Genomic DNA, 26,443 nt, shown 5'->3' with positions numbered 1-26,443 from the left:
AAAAGTTAGTTACATAGTGCTGCTCTAATATGAATGCTAAAGAAAACGCACCAGTGTTATTGAGGTGCTGCTGACCACAGCTATGTGGACCGAAAACTGAAGGAAAAATAAAATACTCAGGTTCAAGATATTTATTGCTAGCACTTTGACAAGTCAATTTTTTTGCCAGATAATGCCATATGAATCTTCGTGTGTATATTGTATGTGTATGTGTACACAATATAATTACTTTGAAACATACCACATATTTATGCACAAATGTTTTGGCAATATACAGTATAATATAAAAAGTTGAATACAAAAATACTAGATGTAAGCATATTATCTAACAAAACAAAGTTGAGTTGGATGTCAGTCAACATTTTCATTTAGCCCCCCCTACTGCCATGTAGGACATTACAAACAAAATTATGTAAAATGAAATGAGAAACGGCATTATTAAAATGCAAAGTATTCAGTTGGATGGCTTGATTTTCTTCTTCTTTGACTTCACTATTGGAGGCAATTGAATTTTAAAGGCAGTCCTGGGGGGAAAAGGAATGCAAAGAACAACATTCAAGCAGTTTTTTTAAAGGACCTCTTCATATAATAGGTCCTCACTAATAATCATGATAAAACGACACAATTTTTTCCCTACTCAGTCTGTGTCTCATAGGAGGGCTGTGGGCAGTTCAGAAACCCGTCCACCAGTGACATCGTTAGGCCGATTTTTTTTACAACATTTTTTAGATTTTTATTATCGTGAGAACCATGGCTTCCATTTTTACATTGCAACTTTTCAGGACTAGAAAGCCTGCCAGTTTCTATTAGCTTGGATTCCTTGTCGATGATGTCATTGGTGGATGGGTTTCTGAACTGCCCAGACCCCTCCTATGAGACACAGACCGAGTAGAAAAAAACCTATTATATGAAGATAGGTTGAAAAGTGGTCCTTTAACATGATGCTGAACGAATAAATAAAAACTACTCACTCGCAAGTTGTGCAGATGGGACTGAAGCTGCAGAATACTTTAGATGAGAGAGGATTATTTATGTTACTTCACAATCACCATATACTGTACACGTATTGATATACTGTACATGAGCTACATTCTTTGTTTATTTAAAAAATATATATAATATAACACTCACTTGATAAACACACTGAACATACGTAACCAATTTCGATGAGGTTACGATGGCAAAAGCATGCAGCTCTGTAGTCCACATGTACAGGTGGTGGCAGCACCAGCTGTGAGCGTTGGTCGCCATCAGGCAGAAATACCCACTATTGAAACAGTAATTTAATTCATAAATAACCAACGTTTGTTTTTTCCTGTATAGAAATAAGTTAAACATTCTCATAACCATAACATTGGGGTAGAATCTCACCAAGAGGTATTGCGCTAGGGCAATCTTCTGTGGTACTTTTAGGTATAAGCCCCCAGTGATGTCACAAGCCTAGTGAGAGAAAAAAAATGGTGGAAGACATGACTGCAGTCTTCATAAGAAACCATGGATGTGAAACCATACAACCAAGTGCATCAGTTGCAGTTTCTATTAACTAAATGCCCATAACACCTTGTAGGTGTTATCTTAGGTAGATCTTAGTTAGATGATGATGATCTTGTAGATCAGTTCTTAGATCTGAATTTAGAATAGAACATACCTGCTGGAGAAGACCTGAGTCTGAGTCTAGCACACAGGCATCTATCAAGATATTCTAAAACAAAATAGAAAAGAAAAAATTGTGAACTGAATGAATGTAAGTGCAAAGATGTAGAACAGAAGATAAGTTTGAATATGTTACCTGCTTTTGAGCAGCAAAAATCACATTCATGAAGTTCATATACTGGAGAGCACAGTCCTCTGCTGCCTTTACCACCTATGAAGCAAAGAATACTGAGCCTGTGTTCAAAATTATATGAATGTAATAATAGCAATCATGATGCTATTTAGGGCTTACCAAGATTCTTGACTTCATTTCTTGTCCAGCTAAAGAAAATAATATATATAATTTAAAAAGTGTGTTATAGTGATGACATATTTTTGTAGGCTACAACTAACTCTGGCTATGGTACTTTAAACTGCCTGCGCACGCATGAAACTGAAAAGAAATTGACACTGCCTGTCGACTGCTGCAAAAATAAAAATAACACTTTGGCTACTCACCAATACAAAGACAATTTTGTGGAGTTGAAAGCCTACTTTCCCTAGTGGACGCACTCTGAGCTAACTCTGAGCCCCCCACCACGCGTATAAAATGCACTTTGTCCAGAAAAGAAAATATTTCACCGGAAGAAAAAATATGTTTTAGTTCCTCCACTGCGCCCTCTAAAGATCTTGTCAATAGAAAACCCCCATGGGTTTTTATGGCAGATCTGTTCTATAAAAATATTAATAAAAATAAGCTTTGTAACAAACAAGGGTTTATGATATTCACAATTAACTGGTGTAATTTATGTTGTATAAAACATGAAATACTCTTAGGCTTATGTTAACCACAGACCTAGAGAGCATAATTACATTTACCTTCCAGTTCCTTTGTGACTCTGTGAATATCTGAATGTTTAAGTTAAAAGAAAAGAAACGGCCAGTTGATGTGGCTTAGTGATCAATGTTGAAACCTATTGTAATACATCAACCTAACAGAATACGTAAATGTGCAGGGAAAAGGATACAGCATAGCGCTTTGGCAAGGGATCCAGCCAATAAAGTATCAGTTGAATGTCCCTTTACTTCAGCTGTAAAGACAAAATTGGTATAATGAAAAAAGGTGGCGTTGACAAACGTAAAGTGCCTGAGCTAGTTTAGGCCTACACAAATTAATTGAACTTGCCATGCCTTCTATTTTAAATCTAATTAAGCAACTCATAAAATCCCATATTTATTCATCAGAAATTCATTTGAAATGGGTAATTTATAATTGATATCTAAATCCCATATTTTGTACAGCTGGTTGTTTTGAAGCTGTTCTTGCCAATTAACAATGGTGAATCAATATGAGCAAACTGCTGTGAACTGTGCTACTTCAAATTTAAGTCCAATTTACAAAGAAAAAATGGCAAATGACAGACTGGCACTCACTCACTTGACATGACATTCCTTATCTCTTCAGCAATAAGGTTATTGGCAACTGATAGAAGTTCATACTTCCCGTCCCCACTTGAGGCTAGAACATCTCCATCTCCACCACCTGCCTTCCAGTTCTTACTGGGATATAGAAAGTAACTGGGACATAAGAGAAGTAGATGGGGGAGATATGCATCAACATTAATAAAACATCAACATACATTCTGTATTTATCATTTAAAAATAAGTGTGCTGAAGTCACCTGTCTTGACAGTGGCTGGCAATAATAGCCAATTTGTTTGTCCTGGACATGACCATGTGTGAGTTACCAACTACCATGACAGCATCCAAACACTTGGACAGGGTGAACTAGAAGGAAATGGAATCGAATGTACAGGTTTTACTCAACATTTAGAAACCTTGGTGTTTAGAAGATGTTCTTGACAGCATGTGTTATTACCTCCGGATCTCGTTGAGCTTGTTGACCCCACCATATGGGATTTACATCCACAACAATGACTAGTAGATTGAACTCATCCTCTGCATGTTTAATCACATAGGACATGAGTTAATCCATATTGAAATGAATGCAATCACTTGTGTCAAGCATGTACTAGTAATCTGAATTTCACGAATCAGCACAGAGAGCATGGGCACCTGCACCAGAATGCAATATACGCACACATCATCAATACTTAACATAGCATACCCGAAGCCATATCGAGAGGACAAACTTGGAAGGAGTCGAGTGATGCTGGTTAGTTTCTTGATGCTTTGATAGTTTTCATGAGATAAAAGCTTAGAGAGCCAGAAATACAAAGCTTACTTTATATTTCATGGTAGATGGTACTTATGTTAAAATATCAGTAAATTAAATGTGAAAACACCATACATTTGAAAATCAAAACACGCCAAAATACCATGCAAAATACTAACAAAACACAAAAACCGGCACGTCTGAGTACGTCACCACTCGGCGACTTGATGACGTCAGTCGGACCGGTCGTGAGTGAACCCGTCTAGTGCCTGACTGTATTTTGTTTGATATGACAGATTTTTTATTTAGTTTGTTAAATGTGAATAAGTTGTAGATACTGACATGGTTGAAAACCATAGTCGAAAACACGCATCCATGAAGGACCCAATTTATGTAAACATTTTTGGTTTTCAACCCTGTTCAATTAACTGTTTCGAGTTGAGAATCTCAATAGGCTATGAACAGGGCGCTATTACTTTGAAAAGTTTGAATACTAGTGTGCTCGTTCTTATTATCTCGTTCTTTGTATCCTAAATAATGATTTAGCAAATATTTGAGTTTATCATTTTAAATCTTTGGTTGCCTTTGTTTTGCCTATACAGAAAACATAAGAAATAATAATAAAACTAGAAAAAGGTATCCACCAGGTCAGGCCAGGTTGTGGCCTCCAGGCGGCGCTATAGGCCAATGTGAAAAGTGTGCCATTTCTTCTTATGCCTTCCAAAAATGTGTTTTGCCTGTTGGTGGCGCTATAACAGGCCAATGTGAAGGGTGGGATATATTCCGTCCTAGTAGGAATGTGCGTGAAAGATGTTAGCCAATGTTAGCCAATTAGGATGGAATATGAAATATTGGACAGATCTGTCTTGAGCACATAGAGATACTGTGTAACGATTTGCGGGATTTTTGGACAGAATCTGGAGGAGTAATATCAGAAAATGTGTTTTACAAAAATCGGCCTCCCATGGTGGCGCATAAAAGGCAGATCTGAAAAATGCAGATCAAAGGTTTGTCCTTGGCCTCTAGGGATGCAACATTTCACGCAGATCGGTGCAGTTATTGGTAAAAAATAAATAAAAAAATAAAGTTAAAAGCTGCCTTATGGTGGCACTATAACAGGCCGCTCTGGAAAATTTGGGGCAGAGGTTCAACGTAGTGTGTGTGCAAAGTTTGGCATCGGCCGGGTTAACGGTGCCGGAGATTAGCTGGTAACAGACAGACGGACGGACGGACAGAGTGCTATATCACCCCATGCCTTTGGCTGGTGGAGACAATAAATGATAAATACTTTATTTTACATTTCAATTATATTTGTCTCCACCAGGCCGAAGGCATGGGGATCATGAGACTATGTTTTGCACTCCGTCCGTCCGTGTGTCCGTCCGTTACCAGCTAATCAAAAAAATTCTAGAACGGCCTGTTATAGCGCCGTAAAACACATTTTTTGATATTTGAGAACCTGTGTTGGCACATGAATTTAAATGGAGATTACCTCTGGATAATAGTATGTATTTAGTTTTTTAAAAAATGCAGTAGCATGATAAAAGTCTGTAAATTCACATTGAACCTCATGGTTCAAGAATTAAGTTGTTACTTTTTAAAATGTTCACTTTGACATTAATAAATATTAAATAAGTTTCAGAAAGCCACTCCAAGATAAACTACTTTCAGTTGCAACTAGAAAAGGGTGCTCCTGATTTATTATGGAAAGGTAGGCTATTATGTAAATGTTTCTTTCACATCAGATTTTTAATTTCCAGGACTTATTTGTTAATATAATTGATTGCCCATGTCTAGATGCTCAGTTGATATGATTTTGTTTAGTTAAAGTTGTCTGTTTTCCAAAGACTGATCTCAAAGAAGGGGGCAAATGGTGTAATGTTCCTGGTGTTTGTTTTCTCTAGAGTTGCCAGGCAACCTATATAGCCTATAATGTAAACAGCCAACGGAGGCCCTATTTACGGAGGCCCTATTTATAATTAAATAGATATAGAAGTTACGTATACGGTGTTTCTGGCTGCATTTGTGCGATAAGGGGACAAGTCGGAATAAACGATCTGTCTCCAACTCGGAAGCATGCAAATGGATTCTCATTTGCTTTCTTCTGTGTTGGAAAAGCAGCTTCACAGCCTCTGCCTGAAGGACTTTCCTTGTGGACATGGCAGTTGGGTGAGTCAATTACATTTTGTGACATTTTCCACATTAGAACTAATAAAAGACTCTGTGGAAAATGTGTATCCATTGGATCAGAATGAAATTAAATTTAGTGATAGTAAACATTTTTGTGGCTTTGTTCACAGAAGGCCAACAGTAGCCTATTTGAAGAACAGAGCTGGGGCTACACAGAGCCAGATGAGAGCCGGGAGGGAGCAGATAAAGAGGGCCAAGAGGCCCTCATTGATTTACTGACCTGCCCCCACTCCCCATGGCAACTTAAAGGATCATGGAGCCCTCAAGTTCCCAGCTTGAGACAGCTGTCTGTACAAAGATGTGAATGCCTTCATGACAACTTCATTTACAACTATTTTCGTACCCTACGCATTGTAGACAAGGGTGTGAGTATACCAAAAACCCAACGAAACAAGCAAAGAAACATTGTAACTGCCATGACCAAATCTGCAAAAAGAAATGTAATGATAAAGCAGAGGAAAACAAAAACAATCCTTGGGAGCTCTGGAATTAAGCTACTCAACAACCAACTAGGCTGCGGTCAGAAACTGAAAACCAGATTTACAAACATAAACATCAAATCGAACGACACTCTCATCACTGACAAGCTTGATGTGGCCAACTACTTAAACATCTTCTTTACAAATATAGCAACAACGCTGGTTAACAAAATGCCCTCCCACTCTGCCCTGCAACCCAACAAGGCCACTGGCCATGACAATATTCCCTACAAATGTCTCAGAGACTCAGCCATCTCTATAGCTCAAATCATCACCCACATAATAATCTTCTACAGGAATACTGTATGCTCAAATATAATTTAATGATGTCACTGCTATTCAAATTAGATCACTGAAACTCACTTAATATTTCCCACCTTTTCAAAACTTATACTTTGTATTTAACCATTGTTGTTTCTTGTAACAGGTATTCATCATTGATGATGGCCTGTTAAAGTTCTCTAACCTAGAGGAATTGGTGCTAAGTGCCAACAAAATCTCAGAACTCCAAGCAGAGCATCTCCCCTGCTCTTTGAGAGTGAGTTACAGTTCAACATGTTTACTAGAATGAGGTGGGTGAAATGGAGAAAGAATGATGGAAAGTGGACATCAAGTTCCGTGGTTGGGTGATGTGGATGCCTGGTGTGTGTTTGCATAAAGTAAAAAATTAAGTCTTTATTGTTTTTGTTAGTTTTTAGTACCTCAATTCCACTTGATCTCATTCACCTGCAAGAATCCTATTCTTTATTGTTGTTGTTTTTCCTTCAAAGGTTTTGGAGCTTCATGCCAACCAGGTGTCGAGTCTTAAAGGTCTAACTCACCACCAATGTCCTGAATTGCAACATCTGGGGCTGGGTTCAAACAGACTGGGTTCCCAGGAAGATATCCGCTACCTTACAGGAGCATTCTGGTTAGTCGTCACAGACAAAGACATGAAGGCAAATTCAACGGTGCATTACAATGTGCATTTCATTCACACACATTCACTCCCCAACGGTGGAGGAAACCATGCAAGTCACCTGCTCATCAGGAGTAGTTCTTGCTCAACGACACTTTCATGCAGCCAGGAGGTGACAAACTAGGTGACGAACTAGGATCCTTCCGAGGATCACTCAACTCACCAAACTCACCCACTCACTCAACCTCCTGAGCCACTGGTGTGTACAGGCCGGCAATCCAAGCTCTATATGGCACAAGCTATATGGTTTTTCTCACTCCCTTAGTGGCGAAAACGCCTGGGAACTCAGATTGCTATCACACACACACTATCACACACACACACACACGCATGCATTTTCATTGTATATTCATTTGAATACTCATGCCACTGTTGCCACATATGAAGTGTGTTCCCGGTAACTGAAATAAGAGGGGGTGCAACGAACACTGGATGATGCACCCCCAGAACCTACCTCACCCCTGCCCACTTTGACAGGCTGGAATGGCTTAGGGAAGTTAGGGTCGACGACAGAGTACAGTACAGCATCTTGCAATGGGTCTGGTCCACAAGTTTCGATACACCACCAAGATACCCATGTACCTGTCTAGATACTTCCTTAATGTTAACAAGTCCACACCCACAACACCAGAGGGAGTGCAACGAACCATGTACAACCCAGATTCGGTACAAACAAGGGACTAAATTATTTTCGCCCCTTTTTCCCCTCACTGTATATGTTTCTTTTCCCTTTTTACCTCCTTTATGATGAATTCCTGTTCTGTTCTTTGACTATATAAAAGTGTCTATTTGTACGTCTCTAAATATTTTGATGAATTGAACAAGGTGGACCCTCTTGTAAACAAGTGTAATGCTCACAGTTAACAGTCTTTGTATTGAGTGTGTGCTTGAAATGTACTGTAATTCTGCAAACTAAATAAATATTTCAATCAATCAATCAATCAATCAATCCCACAGCGTTAGTACGCTCGCCACCAGTTCTGGGTGCGAGACACAGTGACCAGCCAGCCTCATTCTTCTCTCCCTGACCGTGCCCATGACCCGCAGGAGGCCTCCATAGAGGTCCACGGTCCACCCATGTGACATCAAGTGCCATTTGTAGCATTCTTGTGTAGAGGCAGTCCAGGGTCTTTTTCTGCTGCTGCTGTCCATATATCTGCCCTGTACAGCAGTACTGATTGTTCTGTAGCCTCAAACAGCTGTCTCTTGAGGTCATCTCATCTATGTCAGATTTACACACTCTCCTCATCCCATATACAGTATATACAAAGCATTCCAGTGCCCTCCGGAGTCCGAACCTTGAGATCCTGTTCTGTCAAGGTAGTCCAGGCACTGAGATATTTGTCCTTGATTGCCTCGAGGTGGCAGAAGCAATGGTTTGTCTTACATGTTAAATGCCATTACTTTTGGTTTGTTTACATTGAACTTTAGGCCAATTGTGCAGGGACTGCCCTGACATCCCGTTAGTCCAACCTACGTGGCCGGTTAAGACTGAGGTTAGGGTTAGCAACCTAAGTGGCCGGTTGAGACTGAGGTTAGGGTTAGCGACCTATGTGGCCTATGTCGGTCGTACTAAGGGGAGGTCGGAACAATGACATGCTACCGGTCTCGGAGACCAGGGCAATGTAATCTGCATAGTCAAGGTTGGTGATCGGGATGGAATGTGCTTGCTTCTGTCTCTGGACCAGCGTGAACCCCTGTGTCTCCTCCCTGCCACTGATTGTGCGTGAAGAAAGGAATTACTGCACGACAGTAGAGAAAACATAAATTGTTATTTATTCCTGTGGAACTGTTTAAAACATTTAACCCATACTCAGATGTTTACAGAACTGATGCTAAGACACAGTTGTACGTGGTCATGCGCTCTCAAAACATGCTTATTTCACCTCTATCAACAAATTGAAATAATTTTCCATATTAATTTCAGGCCAAAGCTAGTATCACTGGACCTGAGTTGGTGCGAGTTTCAGCTACAGCAAGCCCTGGTGGATGCCTTAACTACACTACCGTGCCTCAGGACACTGGTGCTTGAAGGGAACCCCCTTACACTGACACCTTCCTACCCAGGATTCATTGTAGACAGTCTCTCATCACTTTTCTACCTTGATGCTTCATTGATCACCCCAGAAGACCGGCATAATTTCAAAGGACTTGCCAAAATGAGAAGTAAGACAAATCTGCATTGCATGTTTCTTACATTATGAGTATAAAATAATAGTAGCACATAGATTAAACTTAATATAACTATTCAGCGATATTCCCATAATCTCCTTCTCTCAATTAGAATAGAGATTATTATTATTATTATTATTTATTTTGATTTAAAACAGTATATTGTTTTGGTATGTGACAAGAAGATCATGAGGAGGATTTGAACCCATTAGATCATGATATGCATTCACTAACTGGTTTTCCTTATTTAGCAATAGCTATTTTCATATCCTCATCATAGCTTTGTCACAGCATCCATACAATGATACAACCACAAAGAAAGGCTACACTAAAATTCCAATTTTCAACTTTAAGACCAGACTTTCTTCACTCTTCTTTGATTGATCGATCTATACTGTACATCAATTAATTTATAAATTCAGTTCACACTAAGGTGGAGCAGGATTTGACAGTTAGGCCATGTATTTGACCTTTAAACATACACAATGGTCACTCTCTGTTAACAGAGTTGATCGTGGACCAGGCTGTAGCGACAGTAAGAGTGGGTAGGATCAGAGGAATCCCAGACCCCCATTTATCTGTGGATGAGAACACCCCAGAATACCCTGTCATCTCTTACAGCTATTGTGTTACATACGAGTTCCTGAGTAACCAACCATTTGCTGACACGGTAACCCTTCTCAAATTTGCCTTGTACTATTTAAGTGCTTTTGTATTGTATTTTTGTGATGACAGCCACAGGGGTTCCTTTAGTTAAAACAATGCGGGACAATGTTCAACTTGATTTTGTTGATGTGGAAAGTCAAAGCCTATAGCGGAAAGTGGGTCACATAAAATATTAACGATTAGATGGAAATTTAAATGTAATTTGAATGAGTTATCCTAACCTTTGCTATATTGTTTTCTTATGATCATCTTTTTCTCATAGCCAGGCAAATGTGACTCTGAAGCAGACAAGGTTGCAACGTTGCATACAAAGGAAGATGATGTCACTGATATTTACCAAAAATCAAGCAGGAATTATGGACAAATGTCAAAGACTGACAATCCAGCGTTGATTATGGAATCTAGAGGAATTACCCATGTGCCACCTGGTAATTACTTCTTTTTATTTATGCTGCACTCTTCAGAGGACATCTAATTTCACTGCTTTTATTTTTTATTGTGTTAATGTCAGTTAATAATAATAAGCTTATAGACAGGGATGCAGAGAGATGGGCAAGTGACACCCAATATTAGCTGCTTTTCAGTTAGTAATAGCATGCTAAAAGAGAACAGAAATTTGTCGTATTTTCAAATATTTTTGTATCGTTATTACTTGCATTGAGATTCAATGTGAGTTTTCTACAGTTATAGACTGCATGTTCTGTACACTTATGGCCAGACAGTGGTAGACTGACCATCATGCAGCATCGTAGCCTAATCTGCTCTAATTTGGTTAGAGCAGATTAAGCTACAATGTTGCATAACATTCATGTATTATTTTTTTTGGGTTGTGTGTTATTTGTTTACATTGTGTATTTACTCACTCTCAATGGCATCCTCTGGTTCTATTTCATATAGTGTTGAGACATAGTACATCAAAGCTTACGTGGACAGAGTGCATGGACTTCCTCCATGCACGTTCTTTCGTTGCGGGTGATCTTGGTTCCTTGAAGAGATTCCTAAATGAAGGAATTTGGTTTAGGATAGAGGAGGAAAAGGTACAGAATATTAGAGTTGAGCTGTGATAACATTTATATGGCATGGTAGACATATTGATTGAAACCTTTATTTATTCTCGAAAAAGCATTGAGGTTCACCCTCATTTGCAGTGCTGCCGAGATCACATACACAAAATCAAAAATGAAGACATAAGACATATATAAAACATAAAAACAAATCTACAAGTAAGGCATAAATATATAACACACAAGCAGTGAAATAAAGCACAAGTTAAAAACAGTCACATATTGAAGTAGGGAGATTTAAAAGCAGGTTATTAAATACAATATGATATATAAAAATATATATACTGTATATACTGATATAGTATATAGTAAATGTATATACTGTATGTTATATACATATATAATTTATACTGTTATATGATTATGTTCATCTTTCACATTGTAGGTCTTTTCTTGGCCTGCACCTGCTTCAGAAGTCCCATTGACCAAACCCACCCAAAGCCAGAAAGACAAGAAAGCAACAAAAGGGAAAGAAGTGAGGTTATAATACTATTATATCTTCTTTGGAAGGGGGGGGGATTAAATATGAATTAATTAAATAAAGAATGAGAAATAGATCAGAGGTTTACATTCTGAATATAGCAGCAGGTAGCTGCAGTTTGGGTGGCAGGTTACAAGTAGAGGCTGACCAGTGAACTGACTGGTCTGTTGTCACTGGCAAGATGTGAACTAGCTGACTAGATGCAACAAGGCCGGTATTACATTGATAGGGGCATCAATACAGCTACAGGTGTTTGACCCTAAAAAGAACACTGAAGAAATACATGAATTGGGCACAAGACACCTGAAAATATAGCTACTGCCTTTAATGGGGTGCCATAGTGGGGGTAGTGATATTGCCGTTCCGACCTTAGAGGATATGATGTTGGACAGTTTTTACTTTATTTGTCACATAGGCCTACATCTATCATGTTAGTGTGGCAGACTCTGCCAAAGTGTGCTACAAGTAACATCCAAAATAGTAGCTACAAAACGGGCCAAATATTCAAGCAGGCAAGATAATAAAATAGTATTTAAAAAAAAAAGATCACAATCAGGATGAAAGGATCAGCTTCATGAAATTATTTTATCAGATGATTTTGATATTGTGCCCATGCAGGCTCCACTCAAAGCTAGCTCCAAAGACAGAAAGAAGAAGTGTGTAATTGACATGGTCCAGGACACGCCCATCAGAACAGTCCTCAGGTCTGTCCATGTGCCTCTCCAGGACCTGGTCAAACAAAGTCATAAAGTTGACATTGTGGGTGTCCTGGTCACAGAGCCCAGCATGAGGGCTATGGAACCAGTGGAAAAGGTAGGTAATTTGTACACATACTGTACATTTGGAGTACAATGCCAAAACATGTCACTTTGTCATTTTTAAATCATTACAATTATAAAAGGTCTAGATATAAAGCGAGTTAACAAACCCCAAAACAGACTTAGACAAGTTGATTTAAAAAATGTTATTTTAGGATTCAGCAAAGAGAATCAAAGATGACAAAAAGGACAAGAAATCCAAGTCAGGTAGAGACAGCACCGTTGGACAGAAGAATACAGCAGTTTCCAAAGGTGAGCATAAACCCAAGATCCTTTATGCATGCACTAAGTTCACATCATTAAGACATCTCCAAATTTGTAATCCATCACCATCTCATCAGTTTGGGACATGTCATAATTTGTTTTCCTTTACTTTAAGTTAATCTTAGAGGAACGAAGACATCCTGTATTTCTAGTCAAAACAATCAAACTTGGAACTTTCTGGGATCATAGATAGCTTTTAAACAGTGGTGAACCAAAGTACTCAACTCCAGTACTTGAGTCAAACTTGTCAAAGTATCTTTGGAGTAAAAATACTCATGTATTCAAAATTTCATGCTTTTAAAAATGCTTTTCAAAAATATAAATTACAAAGTACGTTTTTGCATTGCTGTATTCAAAATGTTAAATGTCCACCCAAAATTCCAATACATTTCAAAAATATGAATATTTGTCTTTGAAATGTAGTGGAGTGAAAGTCACAAGTATCCAAAAATCCAAATACTCAAGTTCAGATACTCAAATGCAGTAAAATACTTTGTACTTTGTTATTGTCCACCACTGACTAAGGCTGAGCTCACACCTTTCATGCAATTCTGTGCTCGTTGGATGCTCGTTGGATGCATGTTGTGTTGTGTCATGGCCGCCCAATGTATTTCCAATGGAGGTCACATGGTTTGACCCAACATTGTGTTGTGTGAGGGGGAGGGGCGCATTCGCTGCTCCCCTCCCCCTCACACAACACAATGTTGGGTCAAACCATGTGACCTCCATTGGAAATGCATTGGGCCGCTGGGCGGCCATGACACAACACCCAACGAGCACAGAGAATTGCATGAAAGGTGTGAGCTCAGCCTAAGGGTGCACTCACACGGTTAATGCAATTCTCTGTGCTCGTTGGGTGTTGTGTCATGGCCGCCCAGCGGCCCAATGCATTTCCAATGGAGGTCACATGGTTTGACCCAACATTGTGTTGTGTGAGGGGGAGGGGCGGACGACTGCGCCCCTCCCCCTCACACAACACAATGTTGGGTCAAACCATGTGACCTCCATTGGAAATGCATTGGGCCGCTGGGCGGCCATGACACAACACCCAACGAGCACAGAGAATTGCATGAAAGGTGTGAGCTCAGCCTAAGGCTGAGCTCACACCTTTCATGCAATTCTCGTTTGTATTCTCGTTTGTATTCTCGTTTGTAAGGTTTGTACTTTACCTTAACCTTTGATATTTTCTCATACAATGTTTGTCTCAGTTGAAACACAACAACCTCCTCTCACTTTCCTGTATAGGTAAAGGCAAAGGACTAAAGGAAAGTGATGCTGATGTCCACATCATAGAGGACTCCGCTGCTCCCGTCCAACATGAAACATTAAGTGTGGAGTTCACAGTGCAGCTAGAGAAATGGCAGTCAGCATCTGGAGCCCATCAACTTTTGCCACAATAATGTGCTCTTTCAGTATTATTACTTAAAGCAGCACTATGTAACTTTCCTCTCCTACCCAGAATTTTAACCTGGATGGCCCGGGGGATAAATTGAATCAGCTCAAAATTTGTGTTAGACCCTGTCTAGGTGAACACACACACAGCTTTTCAGCATGTTTTTATATATACTCCCCATTGTGCAATGGAGAGTATAAATTAAGCATGACCCTGTCTCCTATACCGGAAGTAATGAGATACACAATAACTTGTTTGTACAGCACATTTTGTGCCCGTCTCACCTTTTGTTACAAACCTGAGGCAGTTGCAGTGGTGGACAATATTCCAGCAAATACTCAAGTATTCAAAAGTATGAATTCTATCAACATTTCACCCAAAATGAAAATAAAAAGCTGGGAAAATGTGAATGAAAATAGCTGATCTACAAGCTCACAATGTGTGTTGTGTACAAGATCTCCATTTGAAATGTAGCGGAGTAAAAGTCATGATTTCATTCATGTTTTCATTTTGTGTCCAATTCCATGGCTGTAGTACATAGTCAGTCAGGTGGAAACCTTGTAGGTCCAAAACTAGGTCCGAAAATACTTTTCAGGATATGGGAAAAATAACTTGTGTTCCAATAGATCCAATGTAGTTATTTAGTAATACTTTATTGGTTAAAGATTTATTTTTAAAAACTCACTTTTTTTTCAAAATAGCTACTTTTGCACAACTCTCTTGTACGAAGTAGGCCATTAATTTATGACAACAAAGTTTAAATATGGAGATACAAGGTTTCTGCACGACAGCAATGTTTTGTTAGTAAAATGGTAATGTTAGCATTTGTGGAATATAAATACAAACTTTATTTAATTGGTTGCGCAAACCGACACCTTTTTAATAATCAAGTCATTTACAGTTTCAAATAAACACCTTTTCTGATATTACATTACATCTGTCACCCCTTGACATGTGCAAACCGTTAGGATACTGATAAGTTAACAGATGTGTGGGAGACCTTTCTTTACCTAAAGTATCTTCTCACCCACACTACTGAACATAGCAACAATTTCCCATGCCCCCCCCCCCCCCCCCCCATAAAAACCAAAGTCACCCATTTAATTACAATACATCTATATTTTAATTATCTGCAATGTAAATTCTTGGGTACTGACTTCAAGGAGACAGTTCTCCCATAAGAGCGCTTAAGGGCTGGCTTCGACATTAAAGATGCTTGGCAAAAACAAGCACACAGACGCACACATTACCAACACGCCCATGGGCACCGCATATATTCCAATTAATGTGCAAATATCTTGATTGTGCCAACAATGTTCCTGGGAAGGTTTCAGAAGGTCTGGTCGTCGTTACAGGATTCGGTATAGTGGCCAAAGGCCTCACAGATATCGCAGTATGGGCGTTCTTCACCTTTACTGCCATGGTACGCGGTATGTGGCGGAGAGTCTGGCATCTGCATCTGTGTGGGGCAGTCCTCGGTATCGTGGAGGTCAAAGCAGTCGCAGATGTCACAGAACAGTCTCGGTGGTAGTTTCTTCTTGACTGGCTCCTTGTTTGAACTGCAAATAGAAGTCGTTTATGTCAGCCGTTTTCAACCCGTTTCATATCAAGGTCCATTATTTATTCAGCATTTGAGCCACGGACCACCATTTGATGAGATTTAGCCTTGCAGACCCCAAAACAAAATAATATTTTGTTATCGTTGGATAAGATTTCTCCACAATTCCACGTTGTATTGATGTTGGTACCATAGGAGAGATACCATGCTGTACAGTATCAATGTGGTACCATATGAGAGATAACGGGCAAATGTTGATGAAAATAACAATTATTTTACATTCTAATTGTGTAGACTTGTAATTTAAGACAGTAATGACGATGTTTAACAAAATAATTACTCGAGAGGTTCAAATGAAACCAAATGGACCAGTTAAGTGCCCATTTGGTTTCATTTTACACTCTCAAGAGTTAAAGATCTTTAAGTGTCGATTTGGTTACCAACTTTCCATAATTTAGCTGGGGACCAACTGGTTAAGAACCACTGTCAGTAAAACTACAAAGTGCTGTAAATACAGCATCAATGAAAATATTATTATATCATATAAATGTCTGATGGTTTAAATGTGTTTGCCAATTCCCACTTGACCATCTTTTTCTCCCAATTTAGCCAATACCCGATTCCCCACATATTCTAGTCTAAAGTTTTATGAAAAGCTTTTGAAATATTATTTTTAAATGTAAGAAAAAGGGTATATTTACCCATTTGTGACCAATATAAATGGGTCAATCACCCACAAATGGATCCCAACCCATTGTTTGGGAAACACTGTTCTAGTCCCTTGTCACTGCTTACCCGATTCCCCATTTATTCTAGTCACTAGTCTACTGCTAACTCCTACAGTTGGTCTAGGGAGAGCATTTACAAATTACAATAATGTCTCTCCTCACATGTGATTTTGTATTTTTGAATTTTGTTCGTACATTAGGCGCCTAATGTAAGCTGTAGCACTGTAGGCTCACCGGTCATAGTTATCCAGCTCGTTGCCATTATTCCCGTTCAGAGCAGCCGCCGCCAATTTCTCTAGCTTGCCCTTGAGTTCCTCATTCTTCCGCTGTAGGTCAACGATGACTGTATTCAAGAAATCAACCTGCAAATGAAAACAAAACTAATTACCCATTAGATAATGAAAACTATCACTTAAGTTTTTTTCTTAATAGATTGAATAGATAGATCCGATGTCCAATGCATGTATGTAATGTAAACCCAGCTACCAGTAATTATTTTGGGCATAAATTGGAAGTTAACCTATCCTATTACAAGGACTACAGAAAACCTCAACACTGCCTAGACACCTTAAATAAAAAACAAACCCCTTAAGGTGTTTGCACACTCACACTGTACAATGTTGGTCATGTACATGTCACAATGTCTGTTTGGAGAAAACTGAACAAATTCTGCAGTGGTACCCGGGGTAGTGTTGGAAGCTACACAGTAGGAAATCATGTGAGTCACTACAGAGACATTTGTAATCAGTGTGTTATTTATTTTGTTTGGCAACCATTTTTTCTTTCAGAAAGAAAAAATCCAATGCAACGATGTTATGTACAATTTAGGCATTTAAGCAGACACTCTTAATCCCGAGCGATTTACAGTAAGCAAGAATAAAACATTGAGGCTAGGGCAAGTGCTACGGGTTAAGATGGAGTTTGAACAGGTGGGTTTTCAGACTACGGCGGAAGATTTGGAGTGAGTCTGCAGTTCTGATTGCAATGGGAAGTGCATTCCATAGTTTTAGAGCCAGAAGGGAGAAGAGTTTGGGACGTGTGGAGCTGTTGTCCTGGCATTTTTGGTGAATGTACTTCCACCTTCCCTGCATTGGCTGATCTGAGCTGGGCTTTTGTAGGGTCCGATCAGACTTGCAAGATATAAGGGTGCCATACCTTTGGTTGCTTTGAAGGCCAGCATCAGAGTTTTGTACTCTGTGCAGGCAGTGACTGGGAGCCAATGGAGGGAGCAGAGAAGGGCTCCCCCCTTCTCTGCTCCCTCCATTGGCTCCCAGTCGCTGCCTGCTGTACGTGAGAATTTTTGGTTGAAGACCAAGCAAGCTGCAGCATTCTGGATCAATTGGAGAGGCTTAAGTGTGCATGCTGGTAGGCCAGTTTAAAGGAGAGTTGTGCGCCAGTGGCACCAGGAGGTGGACGCATGTGTACTGGGAGATGTATTCGTTAGGTCATCAATAGCTGAGAATTGTAGTCGAGAAACTTTAGAGACGTGTTTTTGACACAATGTAGAAGTCTGAAACATAACTACGACAGCCAACATCATACAGTGTAAGGCAAACCTATACATCACCACGTGAGCTCAGCTTTGTGTGTAATATTGTTCCCTGACAGATTGAGTGTCTCAACCTTTACCTCCTCAACAATCTCATACATTTCTAAAGCTACATATTGTATGGCCGTCTGAGCCAGAATGCGGATGGGACAATTTTGGCTTCCGAGTTCTGACACCCATGGTAGAGCCTGATTTGCCTTTGAAAGACAGCAAATGGTTTTAGCCACCAACAAATAGTGAATTTTACACATCATCTTCAGAATGTGAGAGTGCAAAACAAGAGCCTCTGTGATATCAACAGACACACAAACATGCACAAGTGAAGCTGATGAAAAACAGTAACAAACCGCTGCCTGATGGTGGAATAAACATCAGAGACAGGGGAGGAGGAGAGGAAAATTAAGGATTAGAAAAAAGGAAGGGGAAAAGACAAAATTGAGATTTGAATTAGATGGCAGACAGCATAGCATGCCATCACTAACAGAAAATACTAACCAATTAACCAAAACAGAAGCTGGAGAAGTCAATGAAGAGCTTCAGCTAACCTATCATAATACTGTAGCACCTAATTGACATGTCCAATAAATTATTCCTGAAAGAAAATGAAGGAAGCTGGTAATGTTGTGTAGGTAAACTTTTACATTTTCATCTTTTAAAATCTAATTTTACCTCTGCAATAACTGTGGATTACACTTTCTTTGTCTTTTATCTGAAGATCTACAGTGACTTCTTTATCTGAAGATCTACAGTGACTTCAAATATAATTAAGACACTACATGGCAGACATAAGAGATATGGTCGAATGCCACAATACTGATAAAAAGTGTTCAGAAAAACTCTTTCCATACCGCTGCCCAAAACATGCATATTTTCGATGCTGTCAGAAGGAAACCACCCAACTCCAATTTCGATTATTTTTTGCATAAATCAATGCTATTGAACACCCTTTATGTCTGTGTGTTGGTTAAAACAATATTGAACCAATGAAAAGTAGTAAAAAGTGCTTTGGGCAAAACCTCTTAACTCCATTGGAGCCTCAAACTGTCTGCTAAAACATCCAACTCCATCACCTCTCCTCCTAACATGCAAGTAATTGACAATATATAAAGTCACAACACCAACTTTGATGAGGCAGTATTGCTTTGTTTTCAAAATATAAGGTTTTGTTCATTTCCTGAAAAAAAGAATATATATATTTTTCATTTTCTGGTTTCTTCCCGACAGCAGAGATATATTAAGTGAGATTGATAAATGGTAAATCTTATGGGCAAAAGGTACAGGTTTTCACATGAAGATCTATATGACAAATTGCCTTTATAAACTATATCATACACATTGGTCTGCACCTACATACAGGATTATGATTTGGTCAATAGTCATCATTATGGAATGAATACCTGACTCTCTGCCGTCTCCTTGTCTTCCCTCAACTGGTCCAAGACTGCATCACCTGGAAGTATTGTCATTCAGTACATTAAAAGATTACCATGAACGCTCAAATAGCCTAATAGCAAATTGAGACTATCTGTCTCAGTTATTCGTAGTTAAAATCATTTAATTGCTAAATTAAAACTATTTGAAATATTTGTAGGCCTGAGTTAAACAGTGTTACCTGTGGCACACTGCAGTGTCTTAACTGTGGCACGGTCTTTACGCAACACAGACAGCTGTACATGAAGAAAAAGAAAGCAGGTCAATGGTGACAACTTATATTACAGTATGTGTTATGCCTGCTGAAGGAGTGAATCTGAAACATTGTAGGAGTGCCAGTGCATATCCTATTCTCACCTCATTTGTTAGAGTATCCAACTCCTGGTTCTTCTCTGATATTAAGGCACTCTTTTTATGCGTAGACTGTTGCTCCTTGTCCAACTCCTTTTTCAAAGAGTTCTCTCTATTAAATGCAGAGCACATGAAAAATACATTTTACAATAGTCTTCATTTTCTTCATCACTAGTTTTCACTAGCTTTCATCATGGTGTTTTGGAAGCCATTGACAGCTATCAAAAATACAAACGGCTTACATGTATTTTTGCTCATGCTTATAAAGTGTGGTTCACTATACACCATGCCAACAATGTAACCATGTCAACACATCAGTATCATTGAAGATTTTAACATTTGTTTTATATGATTTGTGCCATTCATGTAATTATAATATATATAATATTACTCACCAGGAAAATAAATTACACCAAAAGAACTCAATTGATTTTATAGCATATAAGGAGTGTTGGAGTGAGTCAGAGCATTATAGGAATAATTACCTACTGTAAATGCTGAGACAAGCTAAGTGGAATCATTCATGAAAATTGGTACACAATGGCTCCAACGAAATGTAGTAGTAATTGTAGAAAACCACAAAACCACCAAATTATCTTTTGATATAAGACCAATGATGTATTAACCAATGATATACATTATACAGTGATGCATTTCCTTTGTGACAATCATTATGGGAATGCATCACTGTTATTATTAGGCTCTGCTTCCATTCATTACAATGATAACATGATGCAACATTAAAAGGCATGGGATACCTGAAGGCATTGTTTGGTAGGCTTTGAGGACAAAACACAACAAGGTTAACACTAACAGCACTACATATTAGTGAGATCCAGCCAGTCAGGCATGGTGAAAAACTAAAATAATTAGATTCTTTAAAGACATACCGTTTGAATGCATCTCGAATTTAAAAGTTACTGCCAAAACCAACACAATTACTACTTTTACATTTACCTTTGTTTCAGCACCTCAAACTCTTTTTTGAGTTTTGAACACTCAGCCTCCAGCTAGAAAAAACAAACACATAGAAGTTATTTTGTTCACTCACTGTAAATGAATAAGTGCAATGCAAAATGTTTTATGATGTAGAAAGTCAGGTAGGAAAGATATTAACCTTGCGTTTGCCATCATGCTCCAGAGTCAACCTGTTGTTCTCCACCTGCAGAGATCCCAGGGACTGGGACTTCATGGAATTTGCTTCTTTTAGTGCCTCACTAAACACAACAAATACAAGTACAAGCTTGTTGCATATCTCAAGCAAACCCCCACAAATGAAACTCTACAACGCCATTGGAGATCTACTGCTTTCACTTTCAATCCAAACTTGGGGCCGATTCATACTCCTATTTTACCGCTGTTTCGGCGCTGTAGTGCCGAAATGATTTCGTCTCGTCAGACATTTTCAGTAGCACCGAAGAGCCGACTTTAGGACGGTACACGCCCCCACCCGAACCTCAAATGACGTCACATTGTAGGCTCTACAGCGCCGAACCGACTTTTATTCGGCTCTAAAATAGGAGTATGAATCGGCCCTAAAAACGAATGGTATACTCACATTTCTTGACACAGACTTGTGATCTTCTGACCTTCAGAGCCAAGCTGTTCCTTGGATACTTTGAGATGACGTTGGTACTTGGAATTCTGTTGCTTCAACATTTCCAGCTAAGACCGCCAAAATATAAACATATTTATTTTTAAAAATATTAAAATTAGCTAATGGGAGGGTGGGCATGTACTTTGACAAAGTCCCCAACACTATGACTCAGAAATATCAGTAGGAGAAGCAGTGGTGCTACTCATACCTGAGTTTCCATTTCCTTCTTAGAACATTGGAGCTGCTCCACCAAAGCCTGAGCTTCAGTCTTCTCCTGCAGCAGACTCCCTTTCTCTTTTGTCAGTTGGTCAAGGGCCTCACCAGTCTTCCCAGAGACCTCGGCAACCTTGACAGTGAGGGAGAAAAAATATGTTTATAAAAATAATGCATTACCATCTGAATAGGGATAGGTTGCGGTCAACAGCTATTATACAATTATTACAAGATCTGTAAATATTACAAGTGATATAATTCCTGTTATCAACCAAATTAAAGTACATATTGTGCAGAATTAAATTGCATGCTTTGTGTGTTAGCTATCCCTATACATTGTGCCACTATAATAATTAGGATCTAAATAGTGCAAAAGATCATGCCAATCTAAATTCTAAACAGATTTGTGCACTGTTCATGGCCCTTTCCAAAACCAGAGATAACCTGTATTTTACATGAAGCACTATGGAATTAACGGCCCAGATCTTAAAAGGACCATACTGCCATCAGTATGTCATTGTCTATTCACAGCTTTGGCCATTTCGAATCATATGGACCATGTTCTGTAATGGTTTTATTTTTAGATTTCACTCTTGTTGACATCTTGTCCACAGTCATTAAACATTACCAAGCATATTTGAATAATAATGTCAAAGTTAGTTACATATTAGTCATGGACCTGATCTAAATTTCCACTCCCCATAAAGGCTAAACCTGTGAAGTGGCCTTTCATAACACTTAATCTACACTGCCAGCAATGCAAGCGAACAATGAATTCTCATTAGAATATATGTTTTTCATTGTGACTGTCCTGACGTACCGCAAGCGACAATGCACCGTGCAGCGACGTCGTCTACCCCTCCTACTGTATATTCGCTCCCAGAGTCTCTATTTGAGCGAGGTTTCGCAGCCCCAAACACTTTTATTGGTTGAGATCCACACGCTACTATTTATTGGTTATTTGATTGGTTCTGGCTACATCGCAACGCAATGGACAATTCTTCGCATGATATAGCCATCGGAAGGCTTTCTCTTTGCCTGTGTAGATGAGGTGTAATGCCACCATGAGGCCGATTTGAACATTTGAAAAGGGATGGAGGTATCACGCCGACTGGTCCAGTGATGCTCACAGACACATACAATACATGGACATCCACAGATACATGGATTGATGGACAAGAGCAAAAATTGTTTCCGGCCTTCAGCCGTCCGGCCTGGTGGAGACAAAAATGGAGCCTATGTCCAGCAAGTTTCTGAAAGCAGATTTTACACACTGTACTGGCTTTCTTGCAAATTAAACAGACTATGGTATGCTTTGGAAAATGGCCATGACCTGTAGTAAATGGGCTAAACATGCCAGGCAGTATGGTCCTTTAGTCAAAATCTAAAACTATAATTAAGGGGTAATGTATAATGAGGTGGTCATTAATGGAAAATAAACCAGACACAATATACAGACATTTGTAACCTTGTGGACTCAGAACGGATATTTTGGAAAATAGTAGGTAAAGTAGTTTTTAAAGTAATGTGTGTATTTGCACTGTGAATTAATCATATGGCTCTGGAGAGCTGCTTTGAATTGATATTTCATTATTAGCCTTCCCCGCTACCCTTTCCTCTATAATTAGAATTCTGATGAGCATTTCTCATCAAATTCAGTCAGAGAGCTCCATGTGTCTTGTATTTTAAAATGGAAAGAATCCAATAAAAACTATAAAAAAAGAGAGCTCCAAAGGTTGTGTCAAATAATACAAAATAATTGTTCCAAGTAGGGTTATATACACATCTATATTTTATAAACGTCAATATTGGAACCTGACTGGAACCTTAGATCACGTTATAAGTCCACAGGAAACAACAATGGCTTGGAGATAGTTTACCAAAAAGCAGTTAGTGAATGGAAGAGAGAGATTAGACATAAAAAAGAAAAGTAGGACAAAGTGACAAAGCAGCAAGCATGCAGTGAGAAGGCAATACATCTCCAGCCATTCTAACTCTAACATGTAGGTAAGTGTCAGGGATTGTTATTAGGGGAATACCTCAAGCTGCTTAGAAAGAGCATTTTTGAGTTGGGTCTCAAGCTGTGCGACTTGCTGTGTGGCTTCATCTCTCTCCATTTGCAGAGCATCTCTCTCAGCTTTTAGTTTATCAACACTGATGGAAAGTTCTTGGCTTGTCATCACATTAGCTGTTGCCTGTTTTTCTATACAGTCTTTATCTTTTTGTAGGGACTTAGCATCATCCTCCAGTTGTTTCCGTGTAGCCTGCAACTTCTCCATCTCCTTAAGAAGCCTTGCACGCTCTTCATCATTACTCTCCTGGATACTGCAGAGAGAAGAAATGTCTTGCTCCATCATGCTTTGTGTAGCTAAAAGAGCTTCCTTATCTTTAGCAACACGGGCAATCTCTTGGCCCATGTCTTGAAGCTTAGCCGACAAGCTTTCTTTATCTCCTGCCAACTGATCGTTTTCTTGTGCTTTCTGCTTCAGTTGTGTGGCCAAGGACTCAACATTGACAATTAAAGCTTTCTTTTCCTCATCAGCTGTGTTATGGCAAGACGACATGTTGGCATTTTCTTGTGTCAGCATTAACAACCGTTTCTGAAGGTCTTCAATCTCTTTGGTGAGCCCATCATTGCTGGAGGTTACTTTGTTCCGTTCAATGGTTTCACCCTGGAGCTTGCCCTCCAGAAGGTTCTTGGCCTCTGACACTGATTCTATCTGACCCTTTAAATCCTGAACCTGCTGAAGTAAACTCCCTCTCTCCTTCTGCAAGGATTCAGCACTTTTGTCAGCTGTTCTCTGATGCGATTGTAGTTGGTCACAATCTCTAGTGAGATTATCTACCTGTTGAACAAGCTCCAAACGAACCTTTTCAGCATCAACTTTCAATCCGTTATACTCTTCAGAGAGGTTAGCTTTTCCTTTCTCGAGATTTTCCATGTCAAACTGATTCGTCTGCAATTTCTTTTGTAGGTCTGCCTTGTCTCGTTTTAAAGAACTCCTCTCGGCTTCTGTTTCATCTCTTTTAAGTTTGGTTTCCTCTAGCATTGCTAACATACTGGAGTTCTCCTGAGTAAGTTCAGAAATTACTTTGGCAGAATTATCCAATTGGTCCTTCATATTGTGGATATTGCCAACTAGACCATCTTGCTCTTGAGAAAGAACAGTTTTTTCAGACATTGCCTTTGTGTTTTTTTCTTCTAATTCTCCCTTCTCCTGTATCAAATGCTCAATCTCCACCTTTTGCTGCTCCAATGAGGATTCTATGGTCATCTTCTGTTTTCGTAGAGCATGTAGAGATTTGTCAGTTTCTGCATTTTGGAGACGAAGTGCTTGCTTCTCTTGCTCAAAAGATGAAGCTCCTTCTGTCATTTTCTGCTTGGATGCTGACAACTGTTCTGTTGTGACCTGAAGCTTCTCTTTTAATTCATCCCTCTCCTTAGTCATTTCCTCCTTCTCAGAACAGACCTTTCGTTGGGATGCAAGCAAGTCCTCTTTCTCCTGCAGAAGGTGAAGTCTTTCAGAATCAGTAACTTGACTGCTTGTCTTGAACTCTTCCAGCATCTTGGCCAGGCTCGCTTTTGAGGCTTGAAGCTCTTCACAATCACGGACAGACTTCTCTAAATCTTTCTTACAGATATTTAGCTGATTCTGGAGCTCTACATCGATTGTGTGGAGGCTCTCTTTGTCCAAAATGGCTGCACTGATTTTAGTATTCACTTCATTATTCTCTTTTGTCAGTAATTCTGTTTCAGTCTGAAGCTGTGTATTCTTCATTGTGAGTTCCTCTTTTTCTAGGCTCAAAGATTGAATTTTAGCCTGCAACTCTGCATTCTTACTATCAAGAGCTTTTTTTGCATTTCGGGCAGTGTCTCTCTCCAAAACGACATCATCTCTCTCTGACATCAACTTCAACCTGCTCTGACTGAACTCTTCCTGAAGTCTGTTTCTCTCTTTAGAGATGTTTTCAAAATCTTCAACAAGTTTCTTCTTCTTCGCTTCAAGTTGCTGAATTTCCTGCTGATGCTTCAAGACAATCTCATTTTTCCCTTTGTTTTCTCTTTGAAGTTCCTCAATTTGGGCTTGATGTTCAATTTCTGCATACTTCAGTTTTTGTGTTTCATTCTGTGCTTCCTGAAGAACGTCTTTGAGTTTCTCGAACTCCTTACACAAAGAAATCTTCTTTTCATCCAACTGCTTGTTGTTGGTGAGTAATTCCTCTTTGTCTTTTGAAAGCTTATCTCTTATTATTAGGTGTTCTTCATTCTTGAGTGAAAGCTCCTGGTAAGTAACCTCTAATGCAGAGAACTTGACTTGTACATCTGAAACTTGCTTTTCCAGTCCAGCTTTCTGAGCTTTAACATCATTACTTTCCTTAGACATGTGGTCAAGATCTAAAATCTGCTTTTCCAGGTTTTTGGACAACCGTTCAACATCCTGCTTGGAGGAGTCAAGTTCAGCAGAAACACACTGGGAGAGTTGGGGGGAAAAAAGGGAGGGGTATATAAAGGAAATGGTAAGATGAATCCAAAAATAAACCAAGCAGATATGGGCAAAATAATATGCAAATGGCAAGGTTAAGCTGGAAAAGCATAAAAAAAAACAAAGCAGCCAAAACCACACCTGAAACCACCCTGAACTATGTTGCATTGCAGTTTCACCTCACCACTGCAATAAATCTAAATTCCATCACCAGCATTCCTTCGTGCTGTAAAATCACC

The 26,443-nt window shown here is 39.2% G+C and overlaps 3 protein-coding genes across 10 annotated transcripts in view; 1 reads left to right on the top strand and 2 right to left on the bottom strand.

Annotated features, from left to right (window-relative positions):
- Positions 1-113: 113 nt before the first annotated feature.
- On the bottom strand, positions 114-4,055 carry gtf2h3 (general transcription factor IIH, polypeptide 3). The gene is made up of 13 exons (XM_079515407.1): positions 3,761-4,055; positions 3,512-3,591; positions 3,314-3,420; positions 3,071-3,210; positions 2,661-2,723; positions 2,512-2,541; positions 1,946-1,974; positions 1,790-1,864; positions 1,649-1,702; positions 1,372-1,440; positions 1,132-1,267; positions 972-1,008; positions 114-524 (listed from the first exon to the last, which is right to left on the bottom strand). The coding sequence occupies exons 1-13, from the start codon at positions 3,768-3,770 to the stop codon at positions 455-457; spliced, it is 900 nt and encodes a 299-aa protein (XP_079371533.1). The 5' UTR covers positions 3,771-4,055; the 3' UTR covers positions 114-454.
- A 1,835-nt stretch (positions 4,056-5,890) lies between these two features.
- LOC306934378 (leucine-rich repeat-containing protein 43-like) lies at positions 5,891-15,384 on the top strand (the record flags this gene model as incomplete). The annotated part of the gene is made up of 12 exons (XM_079516947.1): positions 5,891-5,977; positions 6,109-6,363; positions 6,905-7,015; positions 7,248-7,387; positions 9,363-9,601; positions 10,114-10,277; positions 10,536-10,701; positions 11,171-11,310; positions 11,723-11,812; positions 12,437-12,631; positions 12,792-12,888; positions 14,146-15,384. 12 exons carry the CDS (start codon positions 5,891-5,893, stop codon positions 14,298-14,300), a joined length of 1,839 nt encoding a protein of 612 aa, XP_079373073.1. The 3' UTR covers positions 14,301-15,384.
- Positions 14,960-26,443, bottom strand: part of clip1a (CAP-GLY domain containing linker protein 1a) — a 35,147-nt gene continuing 23,663 nt past the window's right edge. For 6 of the 8 annotated variants that reach the window (XM_079515262.1, XM_079515259.1, XM_079515263.1 and 3 more), the window contains 10 exons: positions 23,760-26,192; positions 21,716-21,853; positions 21,469-21,575; positions 21,028-21,127; positions 20,868-20,920; positions 19,917-20,022; positions 19,741-19,795; positions 19,526-19,578; positions 16,814-16,941; positions 14,960-15,852 (listed from right to left, as the gene is read on the bottom strand). In XM_079515262.1, coding sequence (XP_079371388.1) covers positions 15,624-15,852; positions 16,814-16,941; positions 19,526-19,578; positions 19,741-19,795; positions 19,917-20,022; positions 20,868-20,920; positions 21,028-21,127; positions 21,469-21,575; positions 21,716-21,853; positions 23,760-26,192 — 3,402 coding nt within the window. In that variant the 3' untranslated portion in view covers positions 14,960-15,623. Of the gene's footprint in view, positions 15,853-16,813; positions 16,942-17,454; positions 17,826-17,869; positions 18,482-19,525; positions 19,579-19,740; positions 19,796-19,916; positions 20,023-20,867; positions 20,921-21,027; positions 21,128-21,468; positions 21,576-21,715; positions 21,854-23,759; positions 26,193-26,443 lie in introns of those variants that run through there. The other 2 variants (XR_013791197.1, XM_079515265.1) reach the window with 2 other exon arrangements.

This window comes from Electrona antarctica (genome assembly GCF_951216825.1).
Source record: "Electrona antarctica genome assembly, chromosome: 12".
NCBI lineage: Eukaryota > Metazoa > Chordata > Actinopteri > Myctophiformes > Myctophidae > Electrona > Electrona antarctica.
Note: the sequence above shows the minus strand (reverse complement) of the source record. Positions and strands in the feature narration are given on the sequence as shown.